Source organism: Alligator sinensis, unplaced genomic scaffold (assembly GCF_000455745.1).
Source record: "Alligator sinensis unplaced genomic scaffold, ASM45574v1 scaffold1485_1, whole genome shotgun sequence".
Taxonomy (NCBI): domain Eukaryota; kingdom Metazoa; phylum Chordata; order Crocodylia; family Alligatoridae; genus Alligator; species Alligator sinensis.
The window spans coordinates 326,412-349,042 of record NW_005842962.1 but is presented as its reverse complement, the minus strand read 5'-3'; the positions used below and the strand labels follow the sequence as shown (position 1 = coordinate 349,042).

The following is a 22,631-nucleotide window of genomic DNA, read 5'->3' as shown; positions in this document are numbered from 1 at the left end:
AGCCTCCTGAGTTTGTCAAAGTCAGCTTTCTTGAAGTTGAGGACTTCTGTATTGCTGACTGACTTGCCAGCTTTAAGGGCTGATAGTGAAGGTGATCAGCTCGTGGTCGCCGTCACCCAGCTTCCCTCCGATCGTTAGGTCGCTGATTTGTCCTTTACTTCTTAAAAATATATATTGAAATCTATTTTTACTAGCTCCGTTTGTATTCAGTATGGGCACTGCCAGAAGTTAAAGTAAATTCAATGTCTTGTCTCATTCAAGAGAAAGTGTAAATTAAATGCAACACCATTAAAGAAATGGCACTGGTATGCTTCTCACTGCAAATCTTTAGAAACATATAAAACCACGAAAGTTTAAATGAAGCTTAAAATGGCATAGGTGAATGTCCCCATACGCTGATTATTAGAATAAGAGGTTGATAGTCAAGCAAAGTCTTTCAAACATGGGAATAGGTGTATTCTAGTTATGAAACAAAAAATAGGATCTAGCATTGGCAGTCCTACCTCACCATGTTAACACATAAAGGAGAAGATTTAATTTCTTTGGTTAAAAAAAGGGCCTGCCTAGTAATTTGCTCAGAGCCTCTTTTATTTCCTTGTTTCTCAGGCTGTAAATGATGGGATTCAGGACTGGGGGGAGTACAGAATAGAGAACTGCAGCCAGGAGGTCCTTAGTCAAGGAGGAAGCTGACCTTGGCTGTGTGTATGTAAACGTAGCAGTGCCAAAAAATAAACAGAACACAGTGAGGTGTGGAACGCATGTGGAGAAAGCTTTATGCTTCCCTTGGGTGGAGGGGATTTGCAGCACAATCAAAAAGATGTGGCTGTAGGACACCACTATTAAAGCCAAGCAGGCTGCTCCTAGAACAGCCACTAGGACAAACATCAAAATGTCATTAGGCTGTGTATTGGAACAGGAGATCTTCAGTAACTGTGGAATATCACAGAAGAACTGACCAATAATATTGGAGTGGCAGAAATGCAGCCTGAAAGTGTTCCCAGTGTGCAACATGGAGTAAAACAAGCTGATGAACCAACAGCAACCAGCCATCTGGACACAGGCATCTCTGTTCATGATTATCCTGTAATGTAAAGGAAGGCAGACTGCAACATAGCGGTCATATGCCATCACGGAGAGAAAAGCCAGCTCTGCAGCTGCCAAGGTGACAACGAGAAAGACTTGGGCAACGCAACCTGAGAAAGAGATCAGTCTGCTGTTGGTGATGGAGTTAGCCATGGACTTGGGGACCGTGGTGGAAATGTAGCAGAGGTCAAGGAAAGATAAGTTGAGTAGGAAAAAGTACATGGGAGTGTGAAGGCACTGCTCAAGGGCTACCACAGTGATAATGAGAAGATTTCCTAGCAGGGCTGCCAGATAGATCACTAGAAACACCACAAAGTGCAAAATCTGCAACTCCCAAGTTTCAAAGAATCCAAGGAGTAAGAACTCAGTAACTATGCTCTGGTTGGTCATTCTTTGTCTTTGATTCACTCTGTGGAGAGAAAAGCAAGAAGAATAGTCAGGGAGAGAACCAAAAGGACTAAAATACGATGTAAGCAGATATTTTTTCTGCTCCACCAGATCTTTGGCTCAGGTAGTGTGAATTAAATGACTTCTTGAGGTTTTTCCCATTCCTATTTTTTATGGTTCTACATACGGGAATTTTAGAAATATCTTTTGTCAGTTTCTTAGCACTGAAGGGGGGCCAATAGCATGGCTCTGCCACTCAAGGTTGTCTTAAAGGTAAAAACACTAGCACTGTGACAAATGTAAAATTCTAGAACTCCTTGTTCAGAAATTATACCTTTTATTGTACCAATTTCTCAGGTGGTCTAAGAAAAGGTAACCTTTTCTGATCCAGGAATTTTAGATTTTTGCATTTCTTTTTTTCTCAGACCAACACGGCTACCAAATACATGCCCAGAACCGTGAGGCACACAACACTGTCAGAGGACTGTTGTAGCACTATTACTGGAGTCCATTGGGGTAGAAATGAAAGGTAAGCAGGGGAGCAATGTCAATACATTAAAATACAAAGCAAAGTGAAGGTATGTGAGATCAGTGGAATACACATAAGCATAGCCAATGAAATGTCAGCCAAATATCACATTTTCATTAAGAAATGAAACATGAAAGAACATGAAAGGTGTTTTTTTAGTATCATGAAAGTAAGTAAATCCATAATTTCAGAACAGGTTAATTTCTCAAATGTTACAAGTGTATTTGACTCTGTTCTGTGTTTTTTTTTCCTTTGCCTCCCCACCCCCGCCCCTGCTTCCCAAAACTGGCTTTTCATACACTCTGCATAAATGCTCACAACTATTGAGCATAAGTGTCTGAATTGAGGTGGATTTGAAATGCAGCATATCATGATTAACAAGTTGTTTAAGTCTTCAGCAAGGAACTTGAATTGGATCTGGTTTAAATAGGGGGAGTAGAATTTTGTTTATGAAATACTGTATACGATGCCATAATAGAGTGATACATATGTGGGTGAGTCAATTGAAAAGCGATTGTATATATAATTATACTTGCTAATATGAATATATATGATATACTATATTCATGGCATATAGATATATATGTATGCATGCATGTGTGCATAAATCATATATTTTATGTAAAGCATATGTAATATGTATAACATAATTTCATTTAATGGGCTATAGCTCAATTCTATATACAGCATGCATAGGGAGTTACTGCAGCAGAAACAAAGTAAACAACTCCTTGGGGAAAAAAAAAGAACCCACACAACAAGAACAGCAACCCCCCCGCTCTGCCCCCCTGACCTCTGCCAGAGTTTGACTAATTTTGTGGGAATTTTCTTTTTTTACTTATTTTGCCTATTTCCTTGGTGCTCATATGATTTTTCACTTTGTCTTTAAAAGTATTTTATTTTAATTTCCATGGTTTGGTTTTGCAGAAGAGTCAAGGCATTCAAAAGTTGCATTCCTATGTAAATTTAATAACTGCTGTGCACTTGAATTCTAACTTGATGTTTTAATATACAGACTCATAGGAGCTCTAATGGAATTATTGCAAATAATTTTTCTTTGTTGTGGAAAGATAAACGTGGTATACAATAGGATTGTCAATCATTTTGATTTTTACTCATTGTGATTTTTAATCACTCTATCTGTGTCTCAATTTCCCCATGTTAAAAAAACATAGTTTAATTTTCACTTCCTTGATATTGGGTACTTGATAACGGCCACAAGTAGCAGGAACTGGAATTCTCTTCTTTAAATTGAACACAGAGAACAAAACTTACTGAGCTGGTGAGTTCGTTGGTTTCTCCCAGGTTTTGTTGTGCCTGTCTCCAACTTCAGGATAGTAGTGGTCAGCAAAGAAAACTATCTATTTACTGATCTCCTTACCTATCTATCTTCTTCAATGATAAAAACCAAAAAATCTAAGAACTCTTTTCTTCTTCTTACTGTGGCTAACGAGAAAGATATACACTCTGACACCTTTCTGTCTGCAGATGATCATGAGTAGCTCTTTCCAGGTTTCACAGTCAATAAAAACCTACTGCTACCAGAATCTTTTTTAAAGGGAATCCACGTGTGATCTCTAAGGCTTTGCCAGGAGTCATTCCCTGGAGCCCTGCACATGGAGGACATGTTAACATTTCTATTCTATGAGTTTATGCAATTTCATGACTGTTTATCTACAGTGCAGAAGCAGGACATTGCAACCAAGATGTGGCAGAATGCTTTGTGTTTGAAAGCCTGTCTAACTTTATCCAAACAATGCCTCTGGTCCAATAAAAAGTTTCACCCAAAAGAATATTTATCTCTGGCAACTTCAAGAGACACTTCTCCAGCCCCACTGCTGCTGGTTCACCCATGAGTCAGAGGTGGGACTGCAGACAGCTTTTACAACTCTCCAACTTGTTATATGAGCTATGGTATGGTGGGAGATGCTACCACCCAATCCCCATTGGCATGTTATGTCCAACTTTGGGGCACCTTCCCTGGAGAAAACAGAACAGGGGTCCCACAGGTGGTACCCCCTGTGAGGAAACCGGCCCCTGCCATTTTTGAGTGGAAGCAAGGTTAGTGGGAGGTGGGCCTGGGACAGGAGGAGCAGGGCACAGGTTCCATTGACCTGGATGTGATGGAACAGCTTTAGTACTCTGTCATTTTAAGGGCTGGAGCAGGCAGCTGCCAAGTGGCTGATGGTGCTGGCCATTTTCAAACATAGGCCAGAAAGGCAGCAGTGTGAGTTGAGCAGCCAAGGAGGCAATGTTGGGCTGAGTTACTCCTGGAAGACCTTGGAGGTAAGGGTAAAGCTATGGGGATAGGGGAGGCCTCACTGGTCCTGGGCATGACCTGAAACTGCATCCTGCCAGGGAAGGGTGGCCTGGTGGAGCTACCTGTGGCAGGGTAGCTCCCCAGAAATGCCAGGCCCCTTTCCTCCCCAGTGAAAGGCAAGGAGGGTTGCCTGAAAACCCCAGCCCCCACATCCCTGGTGGGTTCAATATGCGCAGGGAGACCCCAGGCTCAGGGGAATCTTGAGGCAGGGTCCAGGTTGCAGGAGGGATGTGGAGCAGCACCCAGGCTCTCTGTGAGTCCTGTGGTCACAATGGCCCTGATAGGGTACCAGGCACAGCTGTGGCCACCTGAGCCTCACAGGGTGCAATACTCCAGGGTAGAGGGCCAGGTAGGGGTACAGCCACCTGAGCTAGATGGGATGGCAGACCCCGGTGGAGCCCCAGTGAGGGGGTAGTGTTGATGTGTAAGACCCTAGGGCTAGACATAGGTGCAGCCACCTGAGCCCCAAGGGGTGTATGATCCCAGTAGAGCCAAGAGAGGGGGCCAAGGGCTTGGATCACAGTATGTGTTTGTGTATATGTGTTTGTGTGTATAAAGAAAGACCCAGTGCAAACCACTGGTGGAGACATCTGCAAGGCATGGGACACGTAAGGAGTGGTTGGAGCATGTAAACACTGCCTCCATTACAAATGGGGCATTCAAAGTGCAGCCTCCTGCCTATTTAACATCCTAATTATTTAACAACAAGACATGGCAGGAAAGCAAGGCCAGCTGTTTGCTGAGAGACAGGTGTGGGCTGGAGTTAACATCAAGCCTGGACGTCACCCTTGTCACACTGGATACTAGGGGAATGGAAAAGCCCCTGGTGATCTCAGCACTAGTAGGCAGGGGTGAACTAAGGGAGTGGGACTGTGGCAACCAGGGCCTGAGTTTAGGGCCACCCCAGACACTGCCCTCCTCCCTGGGCAGGTGACACCCTGTTCCACCTTGGAATTTATCCCCTGATCACAGGCCCCTAAAGCAGTTCCAGGATGAGGCACCCAAAGGTATGTCAGAGATATGTGGCACCATCTCAGGGAATAACTGACATGCTCCTTTCTGTGGTTCATCTGTTTCAGGTATGAGTTTCATGAGCTTGGGCAGTAGTGGTTAGGCTGGGACTCTGGTGAGAAGAGGTGGGATGAAGATGCTGCCAACACTGATGCTGGAGCCCATGTGGGCATAGCTCCCAATCCCCATCGTCTGCTGAGGGTGGAGTTCCAGAAGACTCCGACATGGTTGTTGCCCACCCATCCTGCAACGGTGAAGCACTCCCAGTGGTCAATGACATGATTCAGGATGATGGAAAAGAAGTTTTGCGATTGATGAACTCCTGGGCAGGCAGAGGATGGGGATGTGATTGTCCATGGCCCACATGCAGTTGGGGAAGCCCATGAAGCACAATCTGGTGACAACCTCCTGCAGGTTGAAGATGCAGATGAGGTGGTTGGCCAGGACCTTTTGGATGGTCAGGCACACTTCCCAGGTGGCTGCATTGAACTTGCTTAGACAAAGTCGTTCTTGATAGAGCAGAGGATGTTAGGGATGGCCAGATTCCAGATGGTGATGTCCACATGATTATCCAGAATGAGAGTTCATCTTATGCTGATGTCCTCACTCTCAGTATAGGGGGTCAATTTAGTGATGGTGTCCATGAAGGTGGACTGGCACATCCAGAAGTTCTGGAGCCACTGTTTGTCATGCCAAGAGCCCAGACGATCCACTCACACAAGATACCACTGGGGACATGAGCACAGAACCAGTGCTCAATGGTCTGGAGGTAGTGCTAGAGCACCCCAGAGTCTCTAGCATTCTGAATGTCCTCCTCAGCACTACATAGAAGTTGTTGGCCCAGTCCAGGATGCTACATAACAATAGGGTGTGGTAAAACCTGGTTGATGGCTCATGTGCATGAAAGTCAGTGCCATCACAGTCATCTGATAAGTCGTCTCCAGACAGGCATGTGTGATGCCCCACACCTCTGGGAAGAATCGTGCATGGCAACAAGCAGGACATGTCACAGACCCTGTGTCTGTGGGCTTTGACATGTGTGGTGGGGCATTATAAGAGGTTGCAGTCAGTCAGGGAAACTGATGCATATGCAATTAACAAGAGAAGACAGGGGCTTCATGTTGCCTCTGAAAGCTTATAGTCAGGGTGGGAGGGAGAGGCCCACTGTGAGGGGGTGTGGGTTAAGTGTGGGTTGGGGTTGTGATTTCCCATATGGGGAAGACAATTGGGGCTGGCTACAGCAGTTGGCTGCACTTGACACTCTCCAGCAGCCCTCATCCACAGGCTTCCAACAGCACAGGCTTCCTGCATGCCTCCCCTCCCTCAGGGTGAACATCTGTGTGGTCCACTCTCAATCTAAACATAGGTCACTCAAAGTAAACTGCATAATAGGGCTGTGCGAAACAGCACCATTTAGTTTCAACTTCCATTTCACTGTCTCAACAGGACAGTGTTTCATTTCAAGTTGCATTTTGTTTTGAAAGCACTGTTCCATTTCATTTCGTTGAAACTGTTTTGCTGTTTCGACGCTGTTTCGACATTTCGCCCATAGGCTATAATGGGGAATCATGAAAATGCATTAAACTTTGTCATTTCTTGCCTGATATGGATGAAAATATCAGGGAGAATAGCTCCTTCTGGGGGCATGAAGCCTGACAAGTTTCAAGGAGATAGGTGCAGACATTTCTGGGAAACTGCACCTCAAACTGTTCAAAGCAAAACTAGTGACATTTGCCAGCAGCAGCAGCCTCCTGTCATCCGGCCTGCAGATCCGGGGGCCTGCACCCCCAGGAGGGCTTTGGGGGCTGTGCCAGACTCCTCCTTGGGATGCAGCCTCCTGGATCTGTGTGCTAGATGACAGGAGGATGCTGCTGCTGCCTGGAAAGATTGGTGATGCCACTAGCCTGAGGCAGCAGCAGCAGCCTGCTGTCATCCGGCATACAGATTGGGGGCCCACACTCCTGGGAGGAATCTGGCACAGCCCTCCCAGGGGTGTGGGCAAGCCCTCGATCTGTGCTCTGGGTGACAGGAGGCTGCTGCTGCTGCCTGGGAATGGCAGTGGGCACAGAGGACCCTGCACTTACCTGCTCACTCCCAGTGCCCCTGCCCTAGCCCCATGGTACAGGTGGAGAGTAGCATGCAGGCCTGACCCCATGTGCCCCACAAATTGGAGTGAGCAGCAGCAGTGGGGAACAAGCTGGTGCTCAGCCTGGGGGAAACACAGCCACTCCCCCTCCCCATTGCTGGCGCCCTGTGCTGCAGCCTCTTGCAGCCTGGACGGGTCTGTCCTACCTCTCTGCTGCATCACCACTGCCCCAAGGGGCAATGGAGAACAGGCACAGGCAGCCCCACATGGATTCCAAGCAGCTGCAGCACAGGGCACTGGCCACAGGGAGGGGGGACGGCCACTTTTCCCCACACTGAGCCAGTGCGTAATTCACCGCTGCTGCTAGCTTGGGCCCCACGCTGGCTCTGGGCTTACCTGTCAGGGCTGAGCCACAGCAACAACAGCTGGGCTAAAACTACTACTCAGCACGGATGAACCCCCCTCCTACCCCACCCACTGCACTAGGCTGCAGTGCAGCTACTTCACTGTCACCTCTGTGCTGTGCCAACTCTGTCCCCAGGGCACAGGTGCAGGCCCCACACTCCCACCCATCTGCCACTGGCTCCCATGTGCCTGCTCACTCCCAGTGCCTCAACTCCAGCACTGCAGTACAGGTGGGGACCAGCACGCAGACCTGACCCCACTCATCCTGCGCTCACCTGTGGGAAACGAGCTGGTGCTCAGCACGGGGGGGAAAAGTACCCCTCCCTCCCAATGGCTGGTGCCCCAAGGTTCAGCCACTTGCTGGGCAGCACAGAGGCAGCAGTGAAGCAGCTGTATCGCAGCCTAGCACAGATATTGAGCATGCTGGGTGGGAGCTTGCTCATGCAGCTTAGTTACAGAACTATGTTTCTTCCCAGCTTCCACATACAAGTCCTGGGCTGGAAGAGGGAAGCTGAGACACTGGCAGCTCAGCCCTCAGGCTACAAAGAGCCCTGCCCACCCAACTGTGGCCTTCCAGCCCACAGAAACTTATCTGGATATCCTGGAGAACTGCTGGAGGCTTCCCTGAAGATATTGTTCCTCTATGTCAACATTTATTCAAATTTGGTAATGTGTTACCCACCCTGAGCCTGAGGTTCTGAGTACCCATGAGGGAAAAGAATAGAAATCCTCAGTATAGTGTTACAAGTCTCCACTGTAACAGGCTGTTGTTTTCTACTCGCCCCAGTGTCCGCAGTGTTTGTAATCTGTTCTCCTGTTTGTAATACATCTCTGCATATGTTTTCTGTTTGTTTGTATATTCATATTGGTTGATGTTGTTTATTAATACACATTCTTAATTCAACTGTTTGTGTGTCTGTGCATTCTGATGGTGTCAGATGGGGCTGGGCTATAAGACAATATGAGCGTGTCCAGATGAACGCACACATACCTCTTCCAGCATCTTGAATCCTTTTGAAATGCTGCAAGGGGCAGATGGGGGAACAAAAACATGTTCCCCACACTGCAAATTTAATGTTCCCCATGCTGGCACCAGGCTCTAGCTCCCCCTGACTGCAGATCTGAGAGGAGCCAGGTAGGGTTATTTTGTCCCAAGTGGCACAACTTGCACCTCACCAAAGTGCATGTCCAGGCACGTGCACTGAGGCAAAAAGCCCTGGCTCAAATTTGTACCACTTCTATTTGAGCTGCTGCAAGTGCACATGCCTGCATGTGTGGACATGCCCTGTCTGACCAATTGAACCCTTAAATCCACCAACCTACAGAGCTAATATTTCACAAAGCTCCGCCAAGGTTTTGAAGAGGATTAACGACCCTCCAGCCCCTTTGTTGTTAAATAAGAGACCCTTGGGGTCTTCACACACACCAGCCTCCACACCACTCAGATGGGTCAGAAGGTTAGATACTACTAATGCAGCATCACTGGCTATATCTTTGGGTTTAAGAATAAGATTTTATACATTTATATAAGGTATAGATACATATGTCTTCATCATAAGTGTATAGGTTTTAAGCATGCAGAGTAGTGCTTGAATCTATTGGCATGAATATATATGTCTTTAAATAGAGATACCACTTTTGGGGTAAATATTTCATTTTCAAAGCCTAAGCATGCCCTTTTGTAGTTACAAGTCTGGCTAGGGTTGTGACAATTCCCACCACGACCAATGGCCAGTGACAAGCAACATTATAAAAACTAATTAGGGGCTAACCAAAGACTTAATCTATTTCAAGGGCTAACTAAGCCTTGCAACTTCTTCAAAGTCTAACCAGCGACTGATTGAATTTGGATTACAGGCTACAAGACAAGGGGAAATTAAGTAACTAAGGCACCATAATGCATAATAAATATATATTTTAATACATATACATTTGAAATTATAACTCAGGACACTCTAAATGCCAGACTCACATTCTCTTCTTCGGGTCAGAGTTTCCCAACCCATGGCTCATCGATGAGACCTTCCAGTATTGTTCATGGTCATTGACATTTGGCTTTCCACAGATACATTTTTCTTCAGGTTGTCAAGGAAAGCAAACTGGAGACAGAGTTGGATATGTATCTTCAGATATATCTAGAGGGATCTATCCCTATTCACTACCCTCTCTTGTGTCTACCGTTTACTAATTTAAGATATATCTGGTTCAGTGCTCCCTCTACAACATCTACTCCTGTCGCTGTCAGAGAGAGGACACTGGGCAAAATGAACCGTTGATCTGATTGAGCATGGTACTTCTTATGATGTTATGTTCTTAAAATATGATGTTATCCACAGAACGTTAATTTCTCAGTATTGTTTCACACAGAACAGAAAAGGCTGGAGATCAATAGTCTAAGGTTTTGCATTCATTTTTTTATCACTTTTATTTTTATTCTGGAATGGGCTCCCAAGGGAGGTGGTGCTCTCCCCTACCCTGGGGGTCTTCAAGAGGAGGTTGGATATCCATCTAGCTGGGGTCATCTAGACCCAGCGCTCTTTCCTGCCTATGCAGGGGGTCGGACTCGATGATCTATTGAGGTCCCTTCCGACCCTAACATCTATGAATCTATGAATCACATTGTTTTGGTGCAACTACAGAAATGCACAGGGTGACAAAGTAACTCTTTACTTCAGTGACTGCTTCTGAGCTGTACCAGGCTCTAGAGAGTGATTCCCCAAACACTTGTGGAGAATAGCCCTGGATAAATCTCCTTTTCACAGCACAAGACTGCATGTGAAGCCTTAAGTTAGCTATATATAGTTCTTGCTCAGAGAGCAAAAGGTATTAGTATCTTTGTTCTGAGGTTTAATGTGAGGAATATGAGATCCTTTCATATCTTTTTTTTTGGTGCCTGGTGTTACGGGATCAGACTTTGAAATGACATATTTCCTTCAACTCCTGAACAATCTTGAAACCAGATAAGAAAGATGCCAATTAATGGGGGAAATCCCCAAACATCATCATAGTAAGTATCTTACAATTATGCAGCTTTGATTAGTGATGCACTTATTTATTTATTCATTCATTTATTTATTTAGAAGAATCAGAAATAGGTAGATAGCTTGATTGGAATACAGACATAAGAGCATACTAACAAATTTTCATTATTTACTTGGAACATATGGAAAGTGCATGGGGAAAGACTACACTGGGAAAAAATCATATAGACCACCAGAGTAAATATTTTTTTACGCTTTTATTTGTGGATGTATTAGTCTTTTAATACATTTATCAGAATTCTGTTTGGAATTTTAACAATGTAAAGTTCAGTGGAAACACAAATTCAGTGTCAAAACTCCATTCTGATTAACTATAGATAAGTTGCTTGAATCTTTACTAAGTCTTGCTACTGAGGTTATCAATATTAAGCATTTCATTTTTTTCCACACTGCAACAGATTTGAACGTCACTATACGATAAATAACTGCTTTCTTAGTGAATAACCCATTTGAAACTGCTTACAGAATAATTCACTGCTCAGTATAAGTACGGACGTGGCAGTTTGTTCCCCTTTCATTTTGAAAACTGCAGTAAAAAAGTAATTCACATGCTAATTAGGGAAATTGTTTTTAGCTTGTGTTCCCAATGCCCATATACTTCAGGAAAACCTAGTAATGTTTCAACTGAGTGACCATAACATCAAATAGCTAATGAAGCAGGTAGAAAGTTTGAATTTAGAATAAGAAGTTACGCATTTATTCAAGAATGGGGAATGATACTTTTATAATGGAATAAATACATTCAGCTTTTATTTTGCATAGAGAGCAAGCACTTTTATCATCCAACTTTGAACCTTTTCTCCTGACCCCTAGCGTAGCTCATAGGTTTCCCATTTATGTCTAAGAACTCGTTTCACTATTAAATTACATCCTTTTTCTTGAGTGTATCAGGAAACTAATGGAACACAACACAAAGGGGGGCGGGGAACCCTTTCAGTCCTCCAGGTCCCTGCTGGCCTGACTTTATGGCTGCTCCAAACTTGAGAGTGCCCTTGGCCCCTGACACCGCTACACTGTCCAAACCCGACAATATATAAATACATATATATATATTGATATTGATATATAGTATTTTCAAGGCATGGCAGATGAGACAGCAAGGGGGTACATGGGGGATCTGGAGTGAGGCAAGTTTAGCGTGGACAGTAGGGGGCACACATAGCCACCCTTAAGGGCTCACCCTGTCACACCCTGCCCTGATAAGCAGAAAACATGAGCACTCCCTGTGGCTTTTCCCTGCTGCTGCTGCTTCCCTTGGCTCTGCCTGGCTGCACTGCCTGAGTTCCCTGACTCACGCTTAGGTCCCTGGATGCAAGCTCTGCTGCTGCACTGCCGGACTGCAGGCTCCCCATCTCCTACAAAGGGCAGGGGAGAGCAGGGGATGTAGATGGAACCTGGGGGCTGCAATTCAACCCTTGGGGGCTGCATGCCACCCAATTTAACAACCCTGAATATACCACTGCTTACAAAAGCTTACGAATCTGATTTAATTAGTCTATAAGGTGAAAATGTAGTCTGTCTTCATTCTTTCTATAACATAAAGCATTTCAAAGGAACACACATTGCAAGCAGAAGTAGCAGCATCAGCAGCTGCCCAGACAGCACCCCAACATAGCATTCACATAGAGAAACCATGTGAACTGAAGGATGACACTGGTATTATGGTGCTCAGATGAAAATACATTGCTGTCTATAACTATGATAATATACTTTTAAATATGTCTGACCCCAAATATGGGCTTATACAAATATAAGCGGTATACGAATTTAAATTATCCAACTGGGTAGGCCTGTAATATACACAGGGTCCTGAGGGCAGAGTTTGAAAGTGAATGGGATCTCAGAGAGGCAGCTGAATTTAAAAATGAGCTGACAATATTGTGCTCATATTATGCAGGGTGAAATTTTAAAACAACTGTGGGATAGCACAGATTTGACTAAAATAAATAACATTTAAGGCTTTATATTTAATATTCTTAATGAAAATTAAGACTGCAAGGCTATAGTTTCTTCTTGAATGTCAACTCGGCAAGGTCCGGAGAATTATGAATGTTTCCACTTACTGTTGCCATGAATTTGACATATGCACACACAGCAATTTGGCCAGGTAACCTGTATGATTAGTGACAGTCAAGAGTATGTATGCCATGGAAATATTTTCCTGATTGTTTCCTTTTCTGGTTCCCTTTGTTTTTTCCTCTTCAGAGTGCTACTGAAGCTGAAAATGACCAACCAAACCACCGTGATGGAGTTTCTTCTCTTGGGATTCTCGGATAGTCGAGAGCTACAGATTTTACACTTCATGATATTTCTATTAATTTACCTGGCAACCCTAATAGGAAATATGCTTATCATTGTGGCCTTACTTGTGGATCCTAACCTTCATACCCCCATGCATTTTTTTCTTGGAAACTTATCATTCATAGACCTCTGCTACATCTCTGTCACCACTCCCAAGTCTATGGTTAATGCCATAACAAACATCAGATCTATTTCTTTCTATGGGTGCATCACTCAGCTCTTCTTGGTTATCTGCTTCATGTCAGCAGAGCTGGCCTTCCTCACAGTGATGGCATATGACCGCTACATTGCAATCTGCCAGCCTTTGAGATACAGATTGATCATGAGCAATAGTACCTGTCTCCAGCTGACCGTTGTTTGCTGGATTGGCAGTGTGATCTATTCAGCTTTTCTCACTGGTGATACTTTTAGGTTGCACTTTTGTGGGTCCAACATTATCAGCCATTTCTTCTGTGACATTCCACAATTACTGAAACTTTCTTGCACTGATACGCATGCTAATGAAATCATGCTTTTTGTCTGTTGTTCAGTCTTTGGGTCCATATTCATCGCTTCAATATTTGTGTCTTACATTCACATCTTTATCACTGTGCTGAAAATGCCCTCGGTACGAGGCAAGTATAAAACTTTATCCACTTGCCTGCCTCATTTGACTGTTTTCTCTTTATTTATGAGCACTACCATGCTTACATACATGAGACCAAGTCTGGTGCACTCAGACTACCATTCCCTCATTGATGCTGTGCTGTATTCTGTGGTTCCTCCTCTCATCAATCCAATCATCTACAGCCTAAGAAACAAGGAAATAAAAAATGTGGTGAGAAAAATGGTAGATGGAATATTTTACACCAGGAAGAAATAACTACTTCCATTGCAGTCTTGGGACTCTTCACTGGAATTCATTCTTTGCATGTTCTAAATGGAATAATTATAATTTGCTTTTCCATAAATAATGTTAGGCTGAAGTTATTTTATAGACTTTGGCTAAGTAATTTAGAATGGGGCAAATAGTGCGTGTGGGGTTTTTCTAGGTGGAGTTTGGAATGGGAGTCCAGTCATTATGGCATTAACCTATGATTTGAAGACCTGGGGTATGGACATGTGTACACATGATCTGTTTCTAATTTAAAAGTTTCAGCACTCTGAAGACACACTAGAGTCTTCAGAGCACTAGAGCACTAGTGCTCTAGTGCTTCAGCACTCTGAAGCACTAGAGCACTTACCAGCTCTAGTGCTTCAAAAGATGCTTGAAGCTACAGGGTACATCCAGACAAGCACACACGTCCCTCTTGCCCTGTCTCAAACCCCTTTGATATGGAACAAGAGACACGTGCCTCCCCCTACCCCACCCAGTCCCTCACCCCCTGACGCCTCCATTTCCATTTTTACTGACTGGCTTTCTTGCCTGCATTGTGGGCCAGGCCAGCCTCTGGCTTCTTTATTATTCCTTTCATCCAGGACCAACTGCAGGTACTTCCTCAGCCTGACAAAGGGGTTTTCAACCTAAAGCTGGTATCCCAGGCAGCTAAGCTGAGCTCACCAGGAGATTCATAACTTCACTGCAACCAGCAAGTGTCAGGTCTGTCAAAGATGTGACAGGTCTGGGTGTTCCCCAGCCAGGACTTTGTGCATGCATGCATTAGCTGGAGGTTATGGTGCCTCCTCCCCACATTTCACCAGGAGATCATTGGTCCTGGCATTTACGGGGCTGCCACACCACCAGCAGTCCCACCAGGCCTCCCTACCCTGGCAGGGTACAGTTTTAGTGGTCATGCCCAGGACCGGAGGCCTCCTCCTTCCCCACAGCCCCAATCCCATACCTCTAAGTTCATCCTGGCAGGGGAATGAGCTCAGCAGGGACATGTTCTTCCCTGCTGGCTGGTGATGCAGTTAGTGCCCCCTCCAGCTGACAGCGGGGCATTACTTGGCTTTTAAAAAACTCAAAAAAGGAAATTGGTGCTGATGGAGCGAGGAGGGTGGCACTCAGTCTGTCTGCAGGTGGAGCTTGGGGAACCCCAGCAGCGGGAGGTTCACCTTTAGGAACACCAGCTGCTCCACCAAAGCAGGATCCAAGCAGGTGCAGTGGGGTGTCACAACATCCCCAGCCATGATGAACACCCTCACTTGGAACACTGGTCGGTGGTCAGGACAGGTGTTGCTGGGTAAGCATGGTCAGATCCTGCCACATCTGACTGCAGCTTGCCCAGTAGGCCAAGGGGCCGCACTCCAGTGGCTCCACATCCTTAGTGAGATAGGTAGCCATCGGCCTTGATGCTACCTGCCTGAGGCTGGGGTTTGGTGCATTTGGACCCCAACATTGAAGCCATGCCCATGGCCCACATTGGCAGTGGCTGGCGTGGAGGAGACTGGCTGGTGCTGGTGCTAGTGCTGGGAGTTCTGGCATGGGAAAGTGGATCCCACTCTTCCACATCCCCTCACCTCTGCACTTCAGCTTCCCTGACTTCGTCGACCAGCACCTGCGTCCAGTGATCGAGGGTTTTGGGGCTGCCAGTGCACATGCTCCCCTTCACCCTTGGGTCACACATGCCTGCTATCATGTGGACCATACCAGACCACAAGGGATCCAGCCATCTCCTGATGACCCTTCGGCCACCTCACGAGTGCCTGCCTGCCTGCTGACAGTGGCCTGCCCCAGCCAGGAACATTGATCTTCTGGAACTTATCCATTTGGTTCTCCAGTTCCCTCACTAGGGGGATTACCTGGCTGAGGAGGGCATCGCCAGCACTAAGGGTCTCGGTGGTCTCGAGGAAGGGCTTGAGGACCAGCAAGATCTAGGAGATGGTACCCCACTCAGCTCTGTTCAGGGGGCCACTGATCCCAATCTCCCCAAGCAAGACCATCTCATGGATGGCCTTCAGTTGCTCTACCAAACTTTCGATCATCAGGTATGTGGAGTTCCACTGAATCTCCATATCCTGCTTGATTTTGTGCTGCGGGATGTTCAGCTCTTCCTGTTTCTCCCACAACATCTTGCCCCGCTTGATGCTGCGGTGGAAGTAGCCTACCATCTTCCTGCATTTTGAAATCAGCTGGCTTGTAGCAGTACTGGTGGTGGTGCCATCGTTGCCAGCCCTGTCCCTCTCCAAGGCTTCCCTCACTATTAAGTGCAGCCTGTGTGCCACACAGCAGATGCCAACAAAGTTGGCATCATGGACAGCTTTCACCATATTGGCCCTGTTGTCAGTGACCATGAACCTGTGGGTGAGCTTGGCCTGCCCAACAAGACACCCCTGCACCATGAGGTTCATGGCCCCCATGATCTCCCTTGTCGTGTGGGACTCATCCAGCACCTCGGCTTGCAGTAGAGCCCACCAATGGCCTTACTGATCACACCAGTGCCCTGTGAGGGAGAGGTAGGCATGATCACCACCCCAGCTGCTCCAGATGTCAGAGGTGAAGTGCAAGGCTACCTGCAGCCCTGCCTTGCGCAGCTCCTCCCTCAAGTACTCCCTGCATGCCTCATACAAAGAGGGCACCACAGTCCTGCTAAAGGTGGTGCATTCAGAGACTTTGTAAGATGGGGCCAGAAGTGCTATGAACCACCTGAACCCTGGACGCTCAACTAGGGAGAAGGGCTGGCTATCCAGAGCAAGCATCTCCCCAGTGCTTTGGGTGATCTCACTCGCCTTGGGAATGCACCCCCTTTCTGTCTACCTTTCCCCCACTGGTCCAAGGTGGCCTGCCTCTGCTTTGGGGAGAAGGGGGCTTTGAAGTGAGCAGGGGACTTCCCTTTCGGCACACTCATACTGGTGCCAGGCTGAGCAGAAAGAAGGGCAAGGGAGTGCTGCCTCCTCAGATGCAGCAGCATCGCCGTTGTGGAAAAGTGTCTCACATCCTTGCCACAGCTCATGTGCTTTCGGCAATGCTGGCAGATGGCAAGCCTGGGATCATCTGCCAGCTCAAAATTCTCTTGCAGCTCTAGCTCTCCCCCTACCCCTTCTCCCTCCCCTGCCAGAAGCCCTGGCACCTGCCTTTCCAGCACGCTTCATATTAATCTTTCCTGTGCTGCAAAAGGTCTCTGTGTGTGTATCACTCCTTTTATGTTCGTGTTTTTTATTCCCCTTGTTGCATGTGTGCACTGGACTCTTCTTTGATTATTTGCTTCAGTGTTAAAAGCTATGTAAAAATTGTGTCTGTCTGTCTTATTCTCCTATGAATATCCGATTTTTCTTCTTCATATTGTGTGTGTGTGTGTATGTATGTGTGTGTGTGTACATGTGTGTGCAATCTGTGTGCCTCCCTCCACAGTGATGGATCACACTGGCAGGGAAAACACAACTTTCTTTTTTCAAAATTTGCACACAAAAAAAGAACAAATATAAATTGAAAGGAATGAATTGAATAGTACTAAGAGATGCTAAGCCAAGCTAAGAAAGCTAAATCCTACCCAAGCCTTTCTAACAACAAAAAGGAGCAGGTAAGTTCAACTACTGAGTAAAGCAACCAAGCTGCGATGCCTGAGTCTGAGGCCACCTTTCTCATGAAGTTCCTGAGAGGGAACAAGCTTGCAAAAGGCACAGCATACCTCCAAACAGAGGCTTTTATGATGTTGCTAAGTCCCTCCCCCCCAGTCGCTGTGATTGGAAAGGCAGCCAGATTGTCCGAAGCGGCTCCAGATCCGAAGCCTCACACAGCCCTATCGTTTATCTGTACATGTGCCACATAATCCAGAGGGTTCTGGCACCACAATACCTCCATCTTTCCAATCTATTGGAGATAATAGCTGGATTTGCCTTCAAGGGCTTTCAAAACTGCAGGAGGCCATTAATGGCACGCACATTTCTATCCTATGTTCCATATGCCATAACTCAGAATGCATCTCTCCCAAATTTTGTAGGATGCTTTCTCCTACAGGGGCATGTCCCTGATGCATATGCCAACAGCACAGCACCAGGAGCTATTTGCAACCATGAAAGGAAACCCCTGCCTCTTCATTCTCCTGCTGCTGGAGGAGATGTTCCTGCGAGAAAACTCTGCCAAATGGAAGGACAACGTGAGCTATAGCAGAACCCTGGAGAGTTGCGTTTTCAAAGTGATCATACAGGTGACTGAGCATCTCCAGAGGACCCAGTGACTTGGGTGATAACAAAAGTAGAGACTGACACATTCCTGACAAAACAGGTTAAACAGCACCCATGGAGATTGTCTCAGTCACATACTGAAGTTTCTGGTAGTGTGTGCTGGTCTACCATTTTCTGATGACATTGTCTGACAGCCACATAAACTCACACAAATAACTTTAGCACCTATAATAATATTGAATTTAATCCTAATAATTTATTAGCAAACTTTAGCATCTGGGAACATACTGGTATCACACATTTGGGGCAATTATTCAAATATTAGTGTAAAAGCCCATCAAAAATGATGGGCAAAAATAGGCTACTTGTTATAGGGTACCACGCTTCTGTTATCCACTGTGTCATTACCAACTTGAGTTGTTCTGCCTGGCCTTCTTCTATACAATGGGTACCCATTAACATTTCCAAGTGTCTCCTCTCTAAACTCCTTCAGATATTTCTTTAGGCATTGATGATTTTCCACGCACGGTGCATTTGGATTAATCCTCCACACGGTCTGTGAATCATACATCTCATCATTGAACTTTGCTCAACAGACAATGCACTGTTGTACAATCGAATGTTTGTTTTAAAGTTCTGATAATGCTCATTGTTCCGATGTGTCATCAAATCATGCAAATACTCTGGAAATGGTCTTCTTGGAGGTAGAATCACTTTACTCTTATGACAACAATTCTGGAATTCTCCATCTCATGGTCTTTCAGCTTGGAAATTTAAAGAGTTACAAAATTGGCACACCATGTTCACCAATCCACAACTATGTTCCTCAATCCCACCTTCAGTGAATCTATTGTTGTCTACTCTTTCAGCCTGTCTTCTATTGCGTCTGCGAACCCTTTGCCTTTCCATTGCATCCCTTCTACGACGTCCTCTTTGCTCATTTGTTTTGCTTTGTCTTACTCTTGCTATTCTTTCTGCCTTCCTTTGCTGTCTATTCTCTGCTTCACCTTGGTAAGACTGTTATGGGTTAAAGTTAAAGTAGGGGTGTTAAGGGACAATTTTTGCTTCGATACCAAGAGTACACTGTAACTAATTGAAATCAATCACTAAAAGTCCAGAAAAGTGAGCACAAATATGTTTTTTGCACATAAAAGACAGAATGACAAAGACACAAACAAAGCAAATTATTATAGAGGATAGGTCGATTGAAGAAATACAACGCGCTGCAAGAGACCTGAAAATCCCATTTTTTTCAATACCTAAAATTGAGACATTTTTCAATACAAACCCAAAGTAAGGCAAACCTCAGTAGAAATTTAATATAACTTAATAAAATATTGGTTACATCTATGAAACACAGACACCTATGGTATGCATTACATAAAGCAATTTTAATTGGCCACATAGAAGAAAAAAGATTAATGACCAAATGGGCTATTGACACTGTATCAAAAATGTCTACTGAAGAGTAGGAAACCATCTGGAAAATTATCTTCATAACCATTTGCATGATAATACAGGAAAATGATCAGTTTCTTTATTACTGACTGTCATAGACAATTAACTGTTAGTGGTTTCAGCAAATAATGAATATGCTTTTCTTTAGGGTTGTGTGTTTGTCCCTTTTACACATTAATAAAGGCTGTTATAATTTACTATTGCTTCTAAGTGGGGAAGTTGTTTCACTTTGGAATAACCAATTAAAATGTACTGTCCCAGGTTTCTGGGTACAGGCTTGAGTTAAGAAAGAAAGTTTACGTAAAAACCCTCAAATTTGAATTCAGACCTTGTTATTGCCTTCCAGTGCCTGGAAGAAGGGTCACATATACTTTCTTCTATCTTCTGCTTTTTTGAGGAAAAAATATCCCTCTCCTGGCCACAGTGATTAACTTCTATGAGGAGCTGGCAGTAGAAGGGTTGACATGGGACCACTTACTTTCATTAATTTGTGTTAATGCTTTCGCCAACCATATTTCAGTTACATGGCTTAAGCTTTGCTAACACTACTTTGCCAATAACACATCTTACCCGCAGATAAAATCCACTAAGTTTCCACAGTTGGTGGGGCTGGAAAAGTGAAAATTGTGGGTGCAAACATTAGCCAGAAGATGGTGATTATTTTCCAGCTAGCCAAAAAAATGGAGAGGGTGAGAATAATGAGTTTGTTCCTATGAATGGCCTAAAAAAAGGATGTAGATCATGGATGTTGTGGAGAGGAGTGAGGGAAAGGGAGTGGGAGGGGGAAAGGAAAGGGGAAAGGAGGAAGAGCAGAGTGTAGTCTGTAGTTTCATTATACTTCACTGTTATCCCTGGATTTGGACTGACAAGGAAAGAGTCCAGAGTAGTAGTAGGGGTTGGGCAGCTAGGCATATCTATTCCTTCCTCTAAGGACAGCATAACTCAATAGGGGGCCATGGGAAGGATAGTCAGTGACTTAAAGTGGATTCAGTTATTGTATGGATAGCTATTGCCTGTAGGCAGAGCATAACTGGAAGGGTTTTTTTTAATCTTTTTGGACAACAGTGTAGAATAAACAAACCTGGGAAGGATTTTGAACACACTGGAGGACAGGAGTATAATTCAGAAGGATCAAAATAGTTTGGAAAACAGGGCTACAGTCAACAGGTTGAAGTTCAGTAGTGACAAATGCAAGGGGCTACACCTTGGGAAGAAAAACCAAAAACAGACACAAGATGGCTGGATGGCAACACTACAGAGAAAGATCCAAGAGTCTTGATGGATCACAGATACAAAGTGAGTCTGTAGTGTGAGGCAGCTATACAAAAGGGAAATTCATTTTTGGGCTGTATCAGAAGAATTAGTAGGTACTTTACTTGGTGATGCTTAGCCCTCATCTAGAATATCACGTGCACTTTTAAGCTTCGTAGTTCAAATAGGAGACAGAGAAGTTAGAGATGTTGGGAAACAAAAATGATGAAGGGTTTGGAAGGCAAGTCATACAAAGAGAGGTTGGAAGAAATAGGATTAAAAATGATATGCCTATAGGATTATAAGAAATATGCCTATAAGTACATAAGGGATGTGCATCAGGAACTGGGAGAATATCTGCTCACTAGGGCATCCCTAGGGAACACAAGGTCCAATGGTCATAAACTCCTGGAAGATCATTTTAGGCTGGACATAAGGGAAAACGTCTTTACCCTTCAAGTCCTCAGGGCCTGGAACTGACCCCCTCCTCCCCGCAAGTGGTGCAAGCACCAACTCTGGACACTCTTAAGAAACGCTTGGATGCCTATCTTGCTGGGATCATTTACCCCAGCTGACTTCCTGCCCCTTGGGCAGGGGACTGGACCTGATGATCTTGCAAGGTCCCTTCCAGCCCTAATGTCTTATGAAATCTATGATTCTTCAGCTTGTAGAAGAGGTGACTGAGAGCCTTATTGCAGATTATGCTGAGCATGTGTTATTTCCACTTTAATACTTGTACCCTAGCATTTTATGCAGTAAAACATGTGTTAAGTGCCATTATAGCATGAAAACATTAGGACTTCTCCAGTGAGGAGTGAGAGCAGAATGCAGACACACAGCTTGAATCAAGAAGCAAAATGAAGGCACAGATCACTGCCCATGCCATATTTTAAAATGAGTGTTTTAATACTGTCATTATAGTTTGAACATTTTGATCCCAATTCATGATTCACTTTCTGGAAGCCTAAAGGTAGTGACTTCATATGGATTCCATCAAATAACACTGAGGGAACCCACAGAAAAATGAGATGTATTCTCGAAGGTTTTCAATGTGTGACACGACTGACAGAAGAAGGAAAACCCACCACAGCATCACACTCCATAAGAAGTGTTCTCATTCTGCAAAAAATATCCTCCGATATTAAGGAGAAAAAAAATCCTACAAGAAAAGGTTCATATTGCCCCATTTACACCATTTCCCTAACTTTCTAATGATGGTGACTTCAGTTCCACTTTATTTTCACCAATATCAGTCACAACATTTCAATGAAACGATAATGAATTGAGTGACACAATAAAAAGATATATTGATTTAATTGTAGTCTTTCCAGTTTAAACTGGGTTGAATGAAAGCATGATCAGTCAGAATAGATTTGGAAACAAGAACCAAAACCCAAACTCAGGGCCCTTCCCTTCTAGGGAACTGAACTCTGAACCCACTCCCTTTTGCTTATTTTCTTGCTGGCCCCATGTATCATCCTCTCTCATCTGGACAGTGGGCCATCTTCAAAGAGAAAGCTGTAGGATGCCCTGGCCAGTGCCTGGCTCTTGGCATGATAGTAGAGCATTTTACTGGGAAGTAGGAGATACAGGGGCAAAAACCATTGGAGTGGAGGGAACTACCTAAAGACTTGTCTACAAAGAAGTAAGAGCTACATCCCTGCCTGCTCCTATCCCCCCTGATTCTCATTACAATGCATTAAGTAATAAAAATAA

The 22,631-nt window shown here is 44.8% G+C and overlaps 2 protein-coding genes across 2 annotated transcripts; one reads left to right on the top strand and one right to left on the bottom strand.

The window, feature by feature from the left end:
* Positions 1-546: 546 nt before the first annotated feature.
* Positions 547-1,473, bottom strand: LOC102377061 (olfactory receptor 14C36-like). Its single transcript, XM_006036429.1, has one exon. The coding sequence runs from the start codon at positions 1,471-1,473 to the stop codon at positions 547-549; it is 927 nt and encodes a 308-aa protein (XP_006036491.1).
* An 11,613-nt stretch (positions 1,474-13,086) lies between these two features.
* On the top strand, positions 13,087-18,259 carry LOC102376828 (olfactory receptor 14C36-like). The gene is made up of 2 exons (XM_025192714.1): positions 13,087-13,980; positions 18,023-18,259. The coding sequence occupies exons 1-2, from the start codon at positions 13,087-13,089 to the stop codon at positions 18,257-18,259; spliced, it is 1,131 nt and encodes a 376-aa protein (XP_025048499.1).
* Positions 18,260-22,631: the final 4,372 nt, after the last annotated feature.